Source organism: Bombus terrestris, chromosome 1, assembly GCF_910591885.1.
Source record: "Bombus terrestris chromosome 1, iyBomTerr1.2, whole genome shotgun sequence".
In the NCBI taxonomy this organism is placed as follows: domain Eukaryota; kingdom Metazoa; phylum Arthropoda; class Insecta; order Hymenoptera; family Apidae; genus Bombus; species Bombus terrestris.
Window position 1 is genome coordinate 6,655,415 of NC_063269.1, and position 17,558 is coordinate 6,672,972.

The 17,558-nt window shown below is 24.6% G+C and overlaps 4 protein-coding genes across 12 annotated transcripts; 2 read left to right on the forward strand and 2 right to left on the reverse strand.

Annotated features, from left to right (window-relative positions):
- Positions 1 to 969: 969 nt before the first annotated feature.
- Positions 970 to 3,086, reverse strand: LOC100651745 (U6 snRNA-associated Sm-like protein LSm1). Of its 3 annotated transcripts, none has more exons than XM_048407685.1 (4): positions 3,068 to 3,086; positions 2,345 to 2,469; positions 1,835 to 2,019; positions 970 to 1,753 (listed from the first exon to the last, which is right to left on the reverse strand). In XM_048407685.1, the coding sequence occupies exons 2-4, from the start codon at positions 2,388 to 2,390 to the stop codon at positions 1,580 to 1,582; spliced, it is 405 nt and encodes a 134-aa protein (XP_048263642.1). In that variant the 5' UTR covers positions 2,391 to 2,469; positions 3,068 to 3,086; the 3' UTR covers positions 970 to 1,579. The 3 variants fall into 3 exon arrangements, with proteins under 3 accessions (XP_048263642.1, XP_012165195.1, XP_003393252.1); XM_012309805.3 differs by lacking the exon at positions 3,068 to 3,086 and adding an exon at positions 2,992 to 3,010; XM_003393204.4 differs by lacking the exon at positions 3,068 to 3,086 and having other exon boundaries at positions 2,345 to 2,680.
- On the forward strand, positions 2,763 to 4,442 carry LOC100651865 (cytochrome c oxidase assembly protein COX16 homolog, mitochondrial). 2 transcript variants are annotated; one of them, XM_012309837.3, is made up of 4 exons: positions 2,763 to 3,055; positions 3,231 to 3,361; positions 3,442 to 3,550; positions 4,250 to 4,442. In XM_012309837.3, the coding sequence occupies exons 2-4, from the start codon at positions 3,273 to 3,275 to the stop codon at positions 4,322 to 4,324; spliced, it is 273 nt and encodes a 90-aa protein (XP_012165227.1). In that variant the 5' UTR covers positions 2,763 to 3,055; positions 3,231 to 3,272; the 3' UTR covers positions 4,325 to 4,442. The 2 variants fall into 2 exon arrangements, with proteins under 2 accessions (XP_012165227.1, XP_048263649.1); XM_048407692.1 differs by lacking the exon at positions 2,763 to 3,055 and having other exon boundaries at positions 3,142 to 3,361; positions 4,236 to 4,442.
- LOC100648082 (exonuclease 1) lies at positions 4,146 to 9,316 on the reverse strand. Of its 5 annotated transcripts, none has more exons than XM_012309885.2 (9): positions 9,209 to 9,316; positions 8,010 to 8,139; positions 7,817 to 7,936; positions 6,991 to 7,252; positions 6,613 to 6,828; positions 6,241 to 6,528; positions 5,879 to 6,059; positions 4,959 to 5,743; positions 4,146 to 4,750 (listed from the first exon to the last, which is right to left on the reverse strand). In XM_012309885.2, the coding sequence occupies exons 2-9, from the start codon at positions 8,027 to 8,029 to the stop codon at positions 4,613 to 4,615; spliced, it is 2,010 nt and encodes a 669-aa protein (XP_012165275.1). In that variant the 5' UTR covers positions 8,030 to 8,139; positions 9,209 to 9,316; the 3' UTR covers positions 4,146 to 4,612. The 5 variants fall into 5 exon arrangements, with proteins under 5 accessions (XP_012165275.1, XP_012165268.1, XP_020720451.1 ...); XM_012309878.3 differs by lacking the exon at positions 9,209 to 9,316 and adding an exon at positions 8,712 to 8,730; XM_020864792.2 differs by lacking the exon at positions 9,209 to 9,316 and adding an exon at positions 8,210 to 8,326.
- A 14-nt stretch (positions 9,317 to 9,330) lies between these two features.
- LOC100651630 (blastoderm-specific protein 25D) lies at positions 9,331 to 17,509 on the forward strand. 2 transcript variants are annotated; one of them, XM_003393203.3, is made up of 13 exons: positions 9,331 to 9,457; positions 10,099 to 10,512; positions 10,607 to 10,737; positions 11,007 to 11,203; positions 11,322 to 11,558; positions 11,636 to 12,056; positions 12,137 to 12,297; positions 12,378 to 12,445; positions 12,530 to 12,591; positions 12,676 to 13,557; positions 13,766 to 14,384; positions 14,451 to 14,551; positions 14,681 to 17,509. In XM_003393203.3, the coding sequence occupies exons 2-13, from the start codon at positions 10,143 to 10,145 to the stop codon at positions 14,816 to 14,818; spliced, it is 3,387 nt and encodes a 1,128-aa protein (XP_003393251.2). In that variant the 5' UTR covers positions 9,331 to 9,457; positions 10,099 to 10,142; the 3' UTR covers positions 14,819 to 17,509. The 2 variants fall into 2 exon arrangements, with proteins under 2 accessions (XP_003393251.2, XP_012165179.2); XM_012309789.2 differs by having other exon boundaries at positions 12,387 to 12,445.
- The last annotated feature ends 49 nt before the right edge of the window (positions 17,510 to 17,558 follow it).

Here is a 17,558-nt window from a genome sequence, read left to right on the forward strand (position 1 = left end):
CTTTTACTTTGAAAAGAAATATTAATATAAAAATTTATGATATCAATAGGTTTGCTTATGAATGGTAAACAAAATAGAAAACAAAATTTTAAAGTTTACTTTCATTATATAACTTTCTATTCTTTAAAACCTTCATTACTTCTGTATTTCTATAATAAAGATTAAAATACATCGACATATGATACATTCAAATTCGTAATATATGGTGAATAGTTTTGTACTATTTCATTTAATTTATGTACTTTCTTAAAGTTTATATATTATATATTTTGCTAAATTATTCATTATATATGAATAAACTCTTTTGCATAAAGGACATTGACTATAGATACACTTAAATTCCATATTAAACTTTCAATAAATAACGTAATTATATAAGTTTGTGAAATTTGATAACACTAATACTTTCAGTGTTCTTTTTAATATATAGCATTAATAATAATTCAATTATTATATATAAATGTACATTTATTTTTTATTGATCTGCTGTATCATACGAAATTTTTACGATTTTTTAAATTAATACGCTAATATAATAAATACTGATTTATTTTAATACATAGTCTTTTATAGATAATAAAAAATAGGATACAATGACTGTAAACTCATTTTATTAATATATTTATATATATAATACATTTGTTGATATATGTAGTACAATATAATATACATATATTGTACAGATTTAAATAATTCGTTTCATATCATTAATTGTCAAATACAATATCATATTTAGTATTATATAAACAAATATAGGAAAAAAACTCTAATTGCTAAAAAATTGTAAAACATGAAATATTTTATCTTGCATTATCTACTTATTATTTGAGAATTAGGTTTTATATATATATGGATTTTCTAAATAAAACATTTTGGATCATAATGTGAATTTACATTTTTAAAGAAATATATTCTGTAAATTTATTGAACATGTAATATATAAATAACATTTTATACACATGATTTTTATATTGAATCAAATCTTTCTTTATATTGTGTATTCGTTTTTATTTTTAGTTTGAAATACAAGGGAATTATTGAAACAAGAATTCTTTATACAAAACAAGATATGTAAAACTGATCATAGAAAAATATATATGTAATTGCTAGAAATCTGTAAATGTAATCAATATGTTCATTTATGTATTTAATATAGTCAGTAAAAGACTATTTATTAATTATGATAGATTTCTATTTAAATATAATTTTTGTATATAGTAGAAGTTTGAAGATTTTTAAAAGTACAATACAATTATAGTGGATACATATTCCACACTAAATACAGGGTTAATGTAATAAAACTAAAACTATATAAATTCTTATATTATTGACATCTCATATGTTAAATTTGGATTGTACTATTATATCATAGTTTTATAAAGAAAATGTAGGATATACATTATTATTATTCTATTGTAGGATATAATTATTCTTTCTATCTTCACAATTATGTGATATATTCACATCTCACAAGTTGTCCCCTTCAGAAAGAAAGTGATGTGTAACATGTATCACATGCTTCAGAGTTATGTGAAGATGTAGATGATAAAGTATTGGTAGTCAAGGATGTGGATATGGGTCAGAACATGTCATCATGACCCATATCTGGAATATATGATAAACCTCGTTCCTTCAGAGTTTTATTTATTAGTCGTTTCTGGTCTTGCTTTAATTCTTGTTCTCGTCTTTGTGCATCCAAGATATCATCAACAGATACTTCAGTCAATGGTAAATCTCTTTCTTTATCTCTGTCCTATAATAAGAATTATATTGTTTCGTTAAGAAGTTTAATATATGTCTTTTTAAATAAAAGACTTTTATATAACGACATTACTATTTCTCCCAAAAGGACAACATTTTCTCCTCTGACAATAAAAATTCCTCTTGGAATGTCTCCATATTCTTTGCCAACATGAATTCTTTCAATTGTACGATGAAGTACAATATTAGCAAATTGATCAACACTTCTAAGATATCCAATTAAAGTTCTGCCATCTCTTAATAAAACCATAAGTTTTTCTAGACCAGAATTATATATAATATATCATAATAATGAAAATAACTTTTATCATAGTAGAGATTAAAATAAACAAAATGTATTATATTTTATCAAAAATTTCATCATTTGCGAAGCTTTAAAAAGATATACATATGAATAATACAGTTTTAGATTTAATTAATACAATTTCTCGCGATAAAAGAAAACATTTGTATTACACTGTATAATAGTTTGCTTTTATAAATATAGCGTCTATAAAAATTATTAATTAAAGAATAAAGTGCAAAACTGTAACAACATACTGATATAACCTAACAAATGTACAATTGTAACATAATTACGTACTGTCAAGTTCTTCAAGAAGAGATGCCGTCCCTGGCAAAATGTTCATTTTGCAATTTCTCCTATTTCTGATATATAGAAATAATCTTCAAATTAAAACAAATAAAAATCTTATATGCCAGCTTAACCTGTAGTGAGATATAAAATTAAAATCATTTCGTTTGTTCGTCAATAATCGCTTGAACTATATCAATTTGTTATTATCGAATTAATATTATCGATAAATTTATTTAATTATCAAACTAAAATAATTTAATTATAATCATCACTTCTTTCACATTTACTTAAAAGATCCACGCAAATCGATATATCTATTTTGGTGAATTTTATTTTGTGTGTATGGCAAGGTAAAATGTGTTATTGATTTGAATTCATTGTAAATTAAGAAAATAATACAAACAATATTATGGTATTATTATTAGCCTTTCACAGTAGTCAGATTAAATAAATAAATGATTATATTAATATAAGAAAGATCAAAATAATATATATAATATATTTGTATAAAGTTTCATTTCTATACGATGATAATCAATCTATATACGTACATACTACTACACGTCCAATTATGGATATTTTCTTTAAAAATTGCTTATTATATAAAGTATTATTCAATATTTAATATAATTATTATATAAGGTAATACTTACTTTAAAATATGTCGATTTCAACCTTAGCCTTAAATTTTACAAAAAACTACTAGTAAACATTTGAGTGAGTACTTACATGCATGCATACATAATTTCTTTTATACGTCATTCATAATAACTTTTGATATTTTATAGTTTTGATCCATAATATTTTAATACCTTCAAAAATATATAATTTCATATATTCGAAATAATAATAACAATGTATATACGTAACAAATAATACCTATAATTTATAGATTTCGTACCGGCATATACATAAGAACATAACCTTCAATACAATGAAGCGAAAACATTTTAGGCAATTTTTACCATTTGTGATACTTGTTATAGGAGGTACATTTTTTATCCAGGAATTTGTAAGCCTAAAGTATGTACTTTGATACTACAATCTTAAATTTTCTATTGTATAATTTAAAGTTCTTAACTAAATTATTTTCATTTCTTCAGATATAAGTATCCAAAAGTTACATCCTACGATTTGAAAATAGAAACTAAAAAACGAGGTATTGAAATGAAAAAAAGTCGTACTTTTGAAGAGGAATATGAGTTAATAAAAGTAAGTAAACCGATTATTTTCATTAAATAAAATATCTATATATTAAATATTTGAAAAATTTCATTTTTACTAATTTGAGAATTGTACTATTTTTAAACTTTTTATATGAAAATAGGGTAATTTTAACTCAAAAACGTGTTATAAATTCTTGTTTATTAATATATTGGACCAAAATTCCTTCATATCCTTAAATATCTATTAACAGTTAATAATCATTACAAAAAATAATCAAATTTTAACTATTCTTTTTGAGAGTAACAAACTATATCCTTATACACACTTAAGGAATTTATATGACAAATTGACGCAAAAGTAAATTTATGATTTTATTTTTTTATTTTAAATTATGTTAATTATACGCAGCAACCGTATGTGTGTTAAAATTGGGAACAAAGATATGCATTTTTATTCGCAAATAAAAAATGCAAATAAGATCGCTGACAAATATGATCAAGCTTAGTATATAAAACATATGAATTACATGTGTTATGTCTATAGAAACAACTGACTAATATTAAAATTACATTATACAAATTTAATAAATAAATATATCAAGTTGTATTAATATATTAAATAGTTGTAGAAAACTTTATACTTTGTTATAATACATATATTACATACAAATTACATTATATGGTATATACAAATTTATAAGAAATAATCAGTAAGTCATAATTACATTTAGCATGATATTTCTAGACCTTGGATATTGATAATTGGGAAAATGTTCGTATACCACGACCATGGGAGGATCCAAGCATGACAAACAAATGAAATTGTAAAAAGAATTTACTTTAAAAAAAATATATGTACATTGTATGTATATAAAAGTATATTTATAACAAATTTTTATGTATATTATATTATAGTTACGATAAAATCTGTATTAAAATCTCTCGAGTATTCTTCATACATATCTTTTTTGTAGTAATTAATAAGTTAAAAATTATTACAAAAAATGTAGCACAGCACACATTTGTTTTACAATTAGTAACTTTAGTGTGTTAACGAATATAATTCTATGAACGAACAGTATAGTTAGTTAAATTAGAAAAAAAAGTTTCAAAATTTTAACATATTAAACTTACTTTTTTTTTCAAACCCATACATACTTAATAAACTTTGTTGTCTTTGTACTGGTGATTGTAACTGTTGGCTTCGCCGTGTGCCGTTTGTCATGTTCATTTTACTTTTCAGAACCTGTGTGTGTGAGAGAGAGAAAGAGAGTGAGATATAAAATGTTTGTGTTCATACTAAAAATTAATCAGTAGTTAAAGCAACTATGGGAATATTCGATTATTTTCTAATATTATCTTTTTCCAACTTTAATAAACATTTGCGTTGTTTTAATCTGATTTAGTGTCACTTCTTAGTTTCTGTGAATTATCGCTTATAAAATGATACTTACTGTGCGAAAATTTGAAGAACTTCTACTTTTGTTTTGTTTTATTTTATTACTTGTTTGTGTGGATATTTTTGTATCAGACCATGTAAATAAACTATTTGAAGTATTTATATCTTCTTGTCGAATTAAGAAGTCGGAATCTATGTTAAATTCCAACGTTGTCAATGAAGTATTTAAATTGTGTAATTCATTTTTATTAGCATTTTTTACAACATTTTCATTCATTGAAACATCTAAATGTGATGCTCCTAAATCGCAATTAGAAGTGTTTAAGGGTTCATTATTTTTGCATTCATTTGATGCATTTGTAATTGGTGCATTATGCTCTTCATCAATATCCATACAATCATCCTTCCCCACTTCCTCATTTGACATTAAAAGTTTTAAATTAGTATTGTTTGTGTGGTTATTTTTGTTTACTTCCATGTTTTCTTTTTTTAATAAAACTTCATTTGAGTTCGTAATTTCATTATCTATTGGAATATAATTTCCGTGAGTATTATCTTTAGCAAAAAATTTACTTTCTGTAACAGTTCCTTCATCTATAATTGTTCGCCTGATACGCATATTCCTTCCGTTTATTCGACTTTTGCTAGTAGATAAAAGACTTGGAGAAGTTTTGATACTAGATGAACGTTTTGAAAATAAATTTTGTTTTCTAATTAAAACAGGAGATACTTTATCTTCATTAGGACTAAGACTACTTGTATCTAGATTATTTTCAATATCCATTGTATTTGTAGATTTATATATATCTAAAATTTCCTTTTGATTTAGTTGTTCATATTCTGTAATAATTATATAATTATTTATTTTTTGCCACCTTTTTAAGTTATGCTTAGATATACTTAATTATTTATCTTTATATTTATACAATAACTATTATACTATTATTTATAATAATGTAAAAGTAAATTTCATACCAGAATTATCTTGCTGTTTTACAAAAATAGGTCTTCTTAAACGATTTGTCTGAAGAATTGCTTCTGAATTAACAGTACACCAATCTGTTAGCTTCTTTTCTTGACAAGTGTCTTGCAATCGATTTTGTACTAATTTATATTCTTTTGACCAAATACTAATATGTTGAGATAGTCCTGCTTTCTGTGTCCAAATATTGCATTTATTAACTTCATTTTAGAAAATTCCAAATTTGATGGTATTCAACGTTTTATTAATACTTATTGTAGATATTTATATATTTAATATTTAACGAGTCTAATATTTATTTTTATGTTAACAAGAAAATTATACTTTCTGAAATAATTTTATTGACAATATTTACCTCTATTTTATCAGGATTAAAATTATGAAGTGTTTTTAGAGTAAAAGGATCACAGTTTCCAAGTGCAAGCTGCAATGCAATATCTGGATCTATTTGTAGACCGGCATAATATAATTGTTCTTCTGTTACATCAGATGTAGGTGGAGTTAAACGAACTTGTTTCCTTTTTAAAGGACAAAACACTAACTGATGCTTGAAAGTGATAACTGCCAATATAAATGAATCTCTATACTCTTTTGTAACAACTAAAGATTTCATATTTAAGTAAGATCCTAAACGAGTTAAAGCCTATGAAAATAAATATATATTTATACTTAAGTATTTTACCCTCAAATTAAAAAAATTTGTAGATATACATGTAAAAATATTTACTTTATGTATATCACAGTCTTTATTTAGTTTTATAAACTTTCGTGCTTTATTTAACCCAATACCAGGAAGAGATGGTAAGTAATCACAGCCTGATAGAATACACATATAACAGAAGTCATCCATATTAAAATGTTTAGAAGGTATTTCCATTGCAAGATGTAATTGCTCTTGGTCAACTAAAAGACCATTACCAGTTAAATCCATTTTGAACAATACCTGCAATATAAAATATGTGAAGTAAATGTATTTTTGAAATTTAGGATATCATATAAAATCATATATATTTATTTATTTTTATACTTAAATCAATTATAAGTGTATAAAATCAGTTATATAAAATTTTTGAAAATATTTCAATCATATAGGAAAAATACGAACCTTTTTACAACCAAATAGTATTAAATCACTATCTTCAGTGATAACAACATCAGCAATTCCATTGATGTTAAGGTATGCTAACTGTGCATCTGCTTCATATGGTGCTACAATACAATCAATATTCATTTCATGGCATTGTTTGATCAATTCTAAAGCCATTTCATGTGTAACATCTATGGACCTCCTCAATAAATTTCTTCCCTCTGCATGTTGTCCCATTTGCATTAGTTCAATACCTTTGCGACGATTTGTCTGTCTATTTCTATATAAGTACATGAATATATCATATTAAAGAAACTGAATATTACATTATCTCATAGTGTATTAGATTTATCTATAAATACATAAATATATTGAAAACTATGGATGATGTAAAAAATGTTTTAAATGAGTGTTGTAAGATACCAAGAGGAACATATTATACAAAGCTTACAAACAAATTATTTATTAAACATATAATGTTCGTAAAAAGTATAGAATGTAAAAAACAATGATCAAATATTATTTTTGTAATTCTCTATATTGTGATGCTTTTGAAATGTATATAATTATCATATCTCATATCATAATCTTATTATGCATATTAAAATCTATGAGGACAATTTAATTATAATACTAAGTTTCAAAAGTAATTATTATATCAATTTAATTATTAATTCAAATTAATTCAATTTTTTAATATATTTAATTACAATGTTAAACTATTCGTGTTAAATAAACATTTAAAATTAATAAATTTTTTAATTTAATATTATCATTTTAAAAATTTCCTAAATTTTATAGAATTTTTATTTCAAATATTCAAAAGAAACTTAATTATACATACTCTCGTCGTTTTACTTCGGTTTGTGCTTTAGCAGGCAAATGTCTTCCATCAAATACAAGTATTGGTCTTATTTTATGAGATAACAACATATGTATAAATTTCATACAATAATGAACATATCTGAAATAGAATTATAAATAAACAATTACTTGTTTCAGTAAACAATATAGTTAAACAATATAAATTTTCTTACGCGTCTGTTGGATGTCCCATTGACAGTTTATCAGCACAAGAAAATACGCCTTTATGCAACCAACAATAAGAATCAATAGCAACAGTACCACCGGAAAATTGTCTAACATTTATTCTTTTAGAGGCTTTTTCTAAAAATGGAAGTAAACCAGTGATACCCATTTTTCACTTTATATACAATAACATTCAACAGTCACGTACAACCGAGTATCACTGACAGAACCGTTCTTGACATTGCCGCCAAAGTTCCCGCTAATTAACGAGTGACGATTTTAGTCCCGGAAATAATATATTACTAGATATGTAACTTACTAGTCAGAACAACTTCTTGCGAAGAAAATAAAAATATATTAAATTCTATGCATCCTGCCTTTTATAAAGCGAAATGGTGTAATTAATTATAAAATATATAAATTTTTTGGGAAGTTTTGCATGTGTATAAAAAATAATTTATGGTAATTTATGGTAAAAGTAATTCATTGTTAATAGAATACATCCTATTTTTTCAATATATTTTCAATTTAACATTTTCTATATTATTTTAATAATCACATCTAAGCATGTTATTCTAATTCTTGGAGATATATAGTACATATAGAGCAAATATTTCATACTAAATTTATTTATCTTTGTGCAATTATTTTGAACTATATCGTAAAACTACGTTTAGATTATATTGATATTTTATGATAATTTTCTATACCTTATAATAATATGTAAATGGTAAGTAATGATTTACGTGAATCCAAATTCAATAATACTTATTACTAATCCTGATATGTACTCATCGTAAAATAAGCAATGTAAATATATATATAATGAATAACATAATAGCTGTAATGTTTTCTCAACATTACTATGATATAAATTCGTTAGATAAAATGATAAAGAGTAATTTACAAATATATTTATGTATATGTATTTAAATTATTATTATTATGAAATCGTTAACTATGAAATATACTGCCATCTATCGTTTATTATTATGATTCGATATATTTAAATTGTGTTTATCTTTTTTTTTTAAATCGTATGGAGAAGTTTCAAACTTTCGGAGAAACTATCGGATTAAATTTGAAATTAAAAATAGAACAATATAAATATGGAATATATTTTGATGCTGCATACTCCTTCCTATTTCGACATGTATATAAATGGATAGATAGATAGAGATGTGTATGCGTGATTTGTGAAACGAACCTTACAATGGAATTCCACTTATCCGAACACCATTTATTATAACAAAATCTATTTAGTGCCGAATTAAATGAACTCCTACCAATTTAATTTGCTTATCTGAACGTAAATTCCTATTATATGAGCGAAAAATCTTAGGTAGTGGGGAGAAGCAGTAAACTCCTATTATATGAACTCCAGTTATGTTATGAGTATGAGCTGTTTGTCCCCCGATGAGTTCACATAGATGAAGTTCTACTATATAATTTAATGGTAAGTTAATAAATATTTTATGATTTGGTTGTTTAATTTTCTATACATAATGAAAAATTATAATAAAAGATTTTATTATTTTCAAATTATTAGTTCTTTAATTTCGAGTAGAATAACTCGCATATGATATCATTATTAGATATCGTTATTATCTTGTTACAGATATAATTCACTTTGCAACATATTTATTGCGCAACGTAAAAATAATGAAAGGCTAACATTATACTTTTTAATGATTTATTTCTCACGCAAGTCATTAATATATATAAATTTATACAGCTAATTCGTTGTACATATTGTAAACTATTATTTTCAAATACACTTTTTAGGTTAATGTACAAACCTATGATATTCGATTAAATACATATATTTTAATTGTTCAAAGAATTTTTTCGTCTTTTTATTATTAATTGACTTCAACAAGCTAAATTGAATAATTTGATAATTAAAATTTATTTAATTAAATAATATTCATTACATTAATGTTGATAATGATCAATAAAGCAATATATTTTAAAATACCTTTATCAGATTTCTAAAATTTTCACAAAATCTGAGTTATATTGCTATTTACTTTTTTTTTAGTTTTTAAGAATTTTATTTAGTACTTATGTTAAATGTTATATGTAACATAATTATAGATCTACCATACTTTATAACATAAAAAAAACAATGAAAGGATGCCATGGATGAACACAACAATGATCCTTATGAACAACAGCTTTACGCTGTGTTTCAAAGTTGTTTAACAAAAGGAGAAACTGAACTACAAGAAGATAACTGGTTCAGTTTATGCCATAAGTTACACCTGACGGAACAAAGTGAAGAATTAAAATCATGCATTCAACAACATAAACAAAAAAAGCAATCTATATCATTCCAAGAATTTAGAGCTGCTTTATTAACTCTATTAGGCAAGACACAAGATTCAATTACACAGACAGAAAAAGATAATATAATAGAATCACAAAATGACGCAAATCCACATGTTGTAGATAATAAATTACCACCTAATAATTCTAGCTCTAATGTAGATTTTTTAAATGGAAAAACAGGTAATTACAATGCTTACATTATTTGTTATCTTTTTTTATGTTTTAAATTTTAAGAAACATACTTTATTTAAACATATATGTTATTAATTTTTAGGCGTGGCAGTGGATGAGAATAGACTAAAATGTTTGTGGGAAAAAATAAATACCTGTTTGAAAGAAAATGTAGATTCTGCAACAATCTTTTTTATATCTAATTGTTTAGGAATCCCAGCTCTTCCGAAACAAGTATGTTACTACAAGTATATTACAAACAATATAAATATGTTACTACACATATGTATGTTGAAATAATATATGGGTGTCTGTGTAGTAAAAGTCTCGCGGAGCAGTATCCATTTAACACGTATATATATATGTGTGTGTGTAAAATAAGGAGCTCTGTCAATTACTTTCATAATCAATAGTTTACTATAATTAAAATTTTTTGTTATATTCATTTCTCTAATATAAAAATATATAATTTAAAGTAACATATAAAATATTATTTTGCACAGATATCGCAGTGCATTTTTGAAAAACTTGATCAGAATTGTGATGGATTAATTAATTTGGATGAATTTCTTGTTATATTTCAAAATAAGGCAATGGAAGATCAATTAACACTAGATAAGAATAAACAGTCTACAAATGAATTAACTAAATTGGATTTTAGAAAACGAAACTATGATATACATGCTTCTCGCAAAACTAGGTACTACATCATAATTATCAATGTTAATATAACTTTCATTGTTATGCTTTTCTTATTACAATTTTATTATTTTACGGAATTTTTATTGAATATTTTATTTCTATTTGTTAAATAATAGTTTTACAAGGAATAATACTTTTCTGGATACATGGAAACTTTCAAATATTACAAATACATCGTTATTAACGGATGGAAATTTTAAAACATCTGATATTTCTTTAACTGACTTAACAAGTAGTTTATGTGATGAATTGAAAAATTTTAATGACTCATTAGGTCACTCTGCCATTCGATCTCATATAATGTTATTGCGAGATGTTCTTATACTATATCAAGAAGAATTACACAGTTTAAAGTAAGTACTATAACCTACATAAATAAATATTTTAAACAGAAAAAATTTAATTAATGAAAATGATCTTACATTTTTAGCCTTGTAATAGAGAATATAAATGGTGAAAAGGAAAAGCTGCGTGTTGATATCATAGAAGCTAATGAACGAGCAAACACTCTTGCGCAAGAGATTGATGAGCAACATGTTCGACAAGAAGAAATTGTTCAAAATTTACGGAAACAAATTGAACAACGACATGCTGAAACTATACAAGATCTTTCAAACCAATTAAGTTCTGAACGAGAAATGAGTGCTAGTGTTTTGAAATCAAAGGATGACCAAATACAGATGTTGCAAAAAGAAAATCACGAGATTAGAAATAAGTTTGTAAATACGTTACAAGAGAATCAAGTTTTAGAAACTGAAAATGAGAATCTTCGTAGTCAAATAGAAAAACTTAAGCAATCAAACAATGAATTCTTAACTCAAATAAAAATCTTGGCAGCAGAGCATGATGAGGTACACAAGTAAACAAATTTTTACGAATAAAAGAAATAATTTAATTTTTATACGTATTCATATTTCATTGGTAATTCTAGTCGCAAAATATAGAGATAAAACATCAACAAGAAGTTATATATTTGGTAGAGCGTATCAAACAGTTGCAGTCAGAAACAGTTCTTTTACGAGATCAAAACGATGAACTTACAGCAGAATTAGAAAGTTTAAAACAGCATGATCGTCATAATAAAGATACAAGGTAAGGTAAAGATACAGAACGAAAAATTATAAAAAAGATACTTCAGTAATATAAATAAAAATAAGATTAATTTCTTTTAGTTATTGCAGGCAGAATAATCTTCCTGGCAATCATATAGCAAAGAATATACAGTCAAATGAAATTGAAAGTAAGAATAACTCTATACATTTCTATACAACTCATTAATATTTATTCTTTAGCATAATAAAATTAATGTATAATATATTTTCAGGTAAAGAAACATTTATAATCGAAGAAGATGATTTAGATGTTGTTTTAAAACATTCCACATCTGTAAGTAACGATTAATTTATATTCTCTAATTTAGATATGTGATAGTACTCGTCTATTTATATATATTCCATTTTATCAACACAGCCATCTTATAAATCCAATGAAGAAGAGAATGCGCAAAATTGTAAAAAGATAGATTTAAAAAGGTTTAAAGATATAGTTATAAAACAATTAAAAAGTATTTTAGTAAATAATAACAAGTGTACTTCAGAAAACTGTGCATTTAAAGATGAAATATCAGGAATGATTATAAGATTACAATCGAATTCAAATACACAATTTTTCAAAGAGACTGAATTTATCAAAAGCATCGCATCTGAGATAGAAACAGAATGTGAAGAAAAAACGAGTGATTTTGTAATTCCCAGACATAAGAATTCCGTTTCTATTAAACGGGTAGTAACATCCAATAATAATGATAATAATTGTGATGTTGATTATTTTAGTAATCAAGATATGAAAAGTTCATCACATAACAAAGTTTCAAGTCTTAGAGATTATCCTCCTCGTAAAGAAGAGTACATAAATGCTGATCACTCAAAATCAAATAAGGAAAAAGATATTTTGATCACTCAATGCGGAAAGATTACAAATGAAGTTAGTACAAGAACTAATTCAAGCTTAATAAAAAGTGACTCATCTGAAAGTGTTTCCTTAAATTTGAAGTTGAAAGAACTTGAAGCAACTCATGCTACTGAAAAAAAACAATTGATTGAACAATGTGCAGAATTAGAAAGAAGTCTTGATATGTTAAAAGTAGAATACGAAGAGTGTGAAGATTATTGGACTGCTAAACTGGAGGAAGAAAGACAACTTTTTGAGCAGGAACAGAAAATTAGCGATGAGAAATTTTCAGAACTTATAGCTAAAATGGCTGAGTACGAAGAATTAATTAGTCCAGTAGACAAAGTAAAAAATGGTGGACGTCTATCTCCAATTGAAGAAAAGTTTAATTTAGAACAACAAGTAAGATACAATTTTTCTATTTTTGTTATGCATATAAATAATTTTATTTTGTTTATCACTGTAGTTTTTCCTTTAATTCTCTAATTAGAAAAAATATTTTAACTTTGTAAAGTCTTTTATTTTTAAAATCCATCATTAAATAATTATGATTCACTAAATCATAATTATAGTTTACTCTGTTTATTTGTATGTATACTTTTTTATACAGTACTTAGATCTTGAAGAAGAATTCGAAAAATGGAAAGCACAAATGGAAGAAGAAATATCCCAAAAAGACAAAGAGATTAAAAATTTACATGAGAAAATAAAATCCTTAGAACGACCTATAATGACTGATATGTCTGTACAAGTTACAGATGAATTGATTTTTCCGTCTTTATATACACGATCAAATTATGTACCTAATGATTCGTTCAATATTCAACCATCCAGTGATTCGGTTTTGAAGTTAGCCCAATGTATTGATAATATTCACAACCTGCCTGAAGAATATAAATTTAATAAAATTCTGGAATCTTCGACCTCATCAAATGACTTTACTCCACGACTGTCGAAAGATGATTTAGATGGTGATAATTGTAACCTGCATCAAATATATCCCCATTATCATCACAATGCAGAATATTATTTTCTGCAGAATACGTCGAAGTTGCAAAATTTAAAAGCTCCAAATTGTCAATGCATGCGAAATGATGCACAAGTAGCTTGTATAAATATCAATATATTGCAAAATTTAAGTATGAAACTTCAGGCACAAGAACGTAAAAAAAGTCAATTGCAAGAATGTTTGAAGAAACAGCAATACCACACTGAACGTGTATTACAACGTAAGTCTTTTACAATCTTATTTAAATAATTATATATGTTACAATATTAAGTTGCTATTATTTCAGATATTATGTCTCAACACCAAGCAGAGATATCTGAATTACAATGTCTTCTTCGTAGTACTCAAGAAAGACTTCAAAGAGAATTTGAAACAAATGCAGAGCAGGTACATTATTTTTACAATTTTTTTTATGATTTTTGATGTTCTTGTATATTATTCTTAATTAACACTGATTAAGTCCAATATAAAATTTATGATTAAACATATTTTTAATTTCTTTATCATTTTCCACAGGCTGAACAATTGACACGAAATGATATACTAGTAAAACATTTATACACAGAAAATGCCTGTTTAACAGCTAATTTAAAACGTTTACAGCAACATTACAATATCTTAACAGGATTAAGTGTTGAATCAACTTCAATATGATATTACAATCAATTATCAATAATGTATAAAAGGCAGAGCTCTATTAATAAAATATTAGTAATAATGCTACTAATATTTTGACATCAGAGTGTAAGTCAGAGATAGATGTTCTATCTCAATTGTTAATTGTGATACATACTATCTTTTTTCAATTATAGTATTAGAATAACAGTAAACAAAATTGATATTTTTTTTTTATGAGTGCTGATTTTAAATCATAGAATAATTTGAAAATTCAAAAACAAGCAGTCGTCTTTTTTTAAAATTGATATACGTTTTTTATTTTGCACTTTGAGATTTGTGCAAATATATATCAATAATATCGAAGTGGTTATACATACATATATTTCTTGAATTTCATCTTGTGCATATGTGTATAAAAATATATTACATGAACATAAACTTTGATACAATTTATCATATAACATTATGTAGTAGGTAATATTATATAATGTGATAAGCAGAAAATCTTGTTTTGGTTTGAGGATTTAAGGACAATGTACTATAAAAAGAATGATAAAATTATCAATAATTAAGAGAGTTGAAACAATTAGAAATTTACATTTATGTTTAAAGCAAACAGTATTTATTACTAGACTCAAATTGTTTCTGATGTAAACAGAGTTTGAAAAACTAGTATGTTCTTCACTTTATGACGTTGATTACTATTGATAGAAGTATATAATCTGCCTTATAATTTGTAAGTTACAATTATAAGTATATCTCATAAAATCCTATCGAATTCATATTCTTAGATCATTTTTATGAAATTAAAGAAAACAAACAGTCTAATTATGAATCATGATAAAAAAAGACCCAAATTAATTAGTACAAAAAATTATTCTATCATTGTTGCTACTATTTGCTATTCATTAAGTTATTATGTATAAATAGATATTTTTCAGAACGATTTGGTTAGATTCTTTAGCCTAAATGCCAAAGATAGGAAATTTCAACTTTATTAAACAAATTATTGCTAAATATGTTCGTTACTTGTTGCGTATAAGTAAATTATTTTTTCTTGGAAGCTTATTTTAGTTATTACAATCAAATAACAATAAAATTATTTTGTTCTTTTTATAAGATGCGTATTTTTTAAACATCGAGAATAAAGCTTATACGAAACAAATACATATTATATACACAGTAATATTATCATTTATAATAAAAGTAAAATAGCAGAGAAAAAACTCAAATCTTAATACTGATTCTTTAGATTAAAATTTCCTTCTGTTTGCTTTTTATATATTTTTAAATATAAAATTTGTGAGATTCTATTTAATGTGAAGTTAATTTTTATGATAATTATGTTGAATTTATTAACATGATTCATTAGAATAAATTATGTTACTTATGTTTTCGAAGCCCTCAATGTTCAGAATGGTTTTAATTCAGTATTACAGATTTAGACCTTTATTATGCATAATCAAGATTAATACTACCATGATCAATATTTTGGGTTCAATTATATTATATTACATAATTCAATAGTCACATAAGAATATGTATACAAATTACTGTGTGTATTGAATATTCAACCAAATATATCCGCGGTATTGTATAATATATGGTCATATTTAGCTTTATTTAGTATATAATAATAATAGGTACTATCTGTATATACTATACACACACATATACAACTTACTTTGTATAGTAATTATTCTAATTGAGATTTATCTAATTTTGATCATATCGCTGCCATATAAAACATTTTGTACATGATATTTATATAAATGTTTGTATATTACTATTCTGCAGCGAACTAAGTTTCTTCACATTTGCCTTATTGATGACTCTTACACAATCTGTAATTATATACCTGGTGTCTTAACGACTATGATATAATCGGCAATAGGGTGATTTTACGTCAAAAAATAAATCGAAAATATACAATAAAATTTTTTCGTATGACTCTTTGTTTTCAGAAAATCAAGTTTGAAAATCAAATATATTTAAACTTGGTTAATTAAGAACTAGGTATGAGCAAACAATCAGCACGAAATTATTCTACATGAGAAAAGAAGTATAAAATACAAAAAATACAAAATCTACAAAAATATAAAGTACAATTTTTCCGTTTCAGTTTTCCAGGAAATAGAATTTGAACATATTTAGTTATTAACTTGCCAAGTACATCCGTATAATAAATTTCCAAATTTATCTTTCAAAACAAGAAAACAAAATAGCTTATGATAAAATATTATTTTACATTTTTAATTTATTTTCACCTATAGAATAATCTCCGGTTGATTATTTGCTTTTGCTCAGTCCGGAATTAGTCAAGTTTACTTGACAAATTTTGGAATCCAAATTTCTCAAAAGCGTAACGTCATATGAAAAAATTTTATTCTATATTTTCAACTTCATTTTTTTACGTAGAATCACAATCTCTGGGACACCCTGTATATTTTTTTATATATTATATTTCTTTATTACATCGTTGTTAAATTATCTCGTCTTCAAGTATTCTATAGTTTTTCATAATGGAATTGTTAAACGGCAATAATTACAGTAATACTAATAGCAAATTATACGACTTTGATGCAATAATTAGAAATTTAAGAAGTATAATTTGTTTTATTATTACAAAAATTACGTTTCCTATTGTATTTACATTGTATGTTGTTAAAATGTACAAAGTGTATTAATGAGTAAAGAGCATGAAGGAGGAAAAAGCTTCAAATCAAACTCAAATTTTTTATTATTATATTATACCTTGCAAATTTTGTTTATTTAT

Coding starts and splice junctions, on each gene's coding strand:
- LOC100648082 (XM_012309865.3), bottom strand. CDS start 8,170: ATGGGTATCACTGGTTTACTTCCATTTTTAGAAAAAGCCTCTAAAAGA. Junction 7,937..8,009: donor ATGGGACATCCAACAGACGC/GTAAGAAAATTT, acceptor ATTCTATTTCAG/ATATGTTCATTATTGTATGA. Junction 6,060..6,240: donor TTAATCCTGATAAAATAGAG/GTAAATATTGTC, acceptor ATTTGGACACAG/AAAGCAGGACTATCTCAACA.
- LOC100651630 (XM_003393203.3), top strand. CDS start 10,143: ATGGATGAACACAACAATGATCCTTATGAACAACAGCTTTACGCTGTG. Junction 10,513..10,606: donor TTTTTTAAATGGAAAAACAG/GTAATTACAATG, acceptor ATTAATTTTTAG/GCGTGGCAGTGGATGAGAAT. Junction 12,057..12,136: donor TGGCAGCAGAGCATGATGAG/GTACACAAGTAA, acceptor TGGTAATTCTAG/TCGCAAAATATAGAGATAAA.
- LOC100651865 (XM_048407692.1), top strand. CDS start 3,273: ATGAAGCGAAAACATTTTAGGCAATTTTTACCATTTGTGATACTTGTT. Junction 3,362..3,441: donor CAGGAATTTGTAAGCCTAAA/GTATGTACTTTG, acceptor TCATTTCTTCAG/ATATAAGTATCCAAAAGTTA. Junction 3,551..4,235: donor AGGAATATGAGTTAATAAAA/GTAAGTAAACCG, acceptor AATTACATTTAG/CATGATATTTCTAGACCTTG.
- LOC100651745 (XM_048407685.1), bottom strand. CDS start 2,390: ATGAACATTTTGCCAGGGACGGCATCTCTTCTTGAAGAACTTGACA. Junction 2,020..2,344: donor TCTTCTTGAAGAACTTGACA/GTACGTAATTAT, acceptor ATTCTGGTCTAG/AAAAACTTATGGTTTTATTA. Junction 1,754..1,834: donor TTGTCCTTTTGGGAGAAATA/GTAATGTCGTTA, acceptor TTCTTATTATAG/GACAGAGATAAAGAAAGAGA.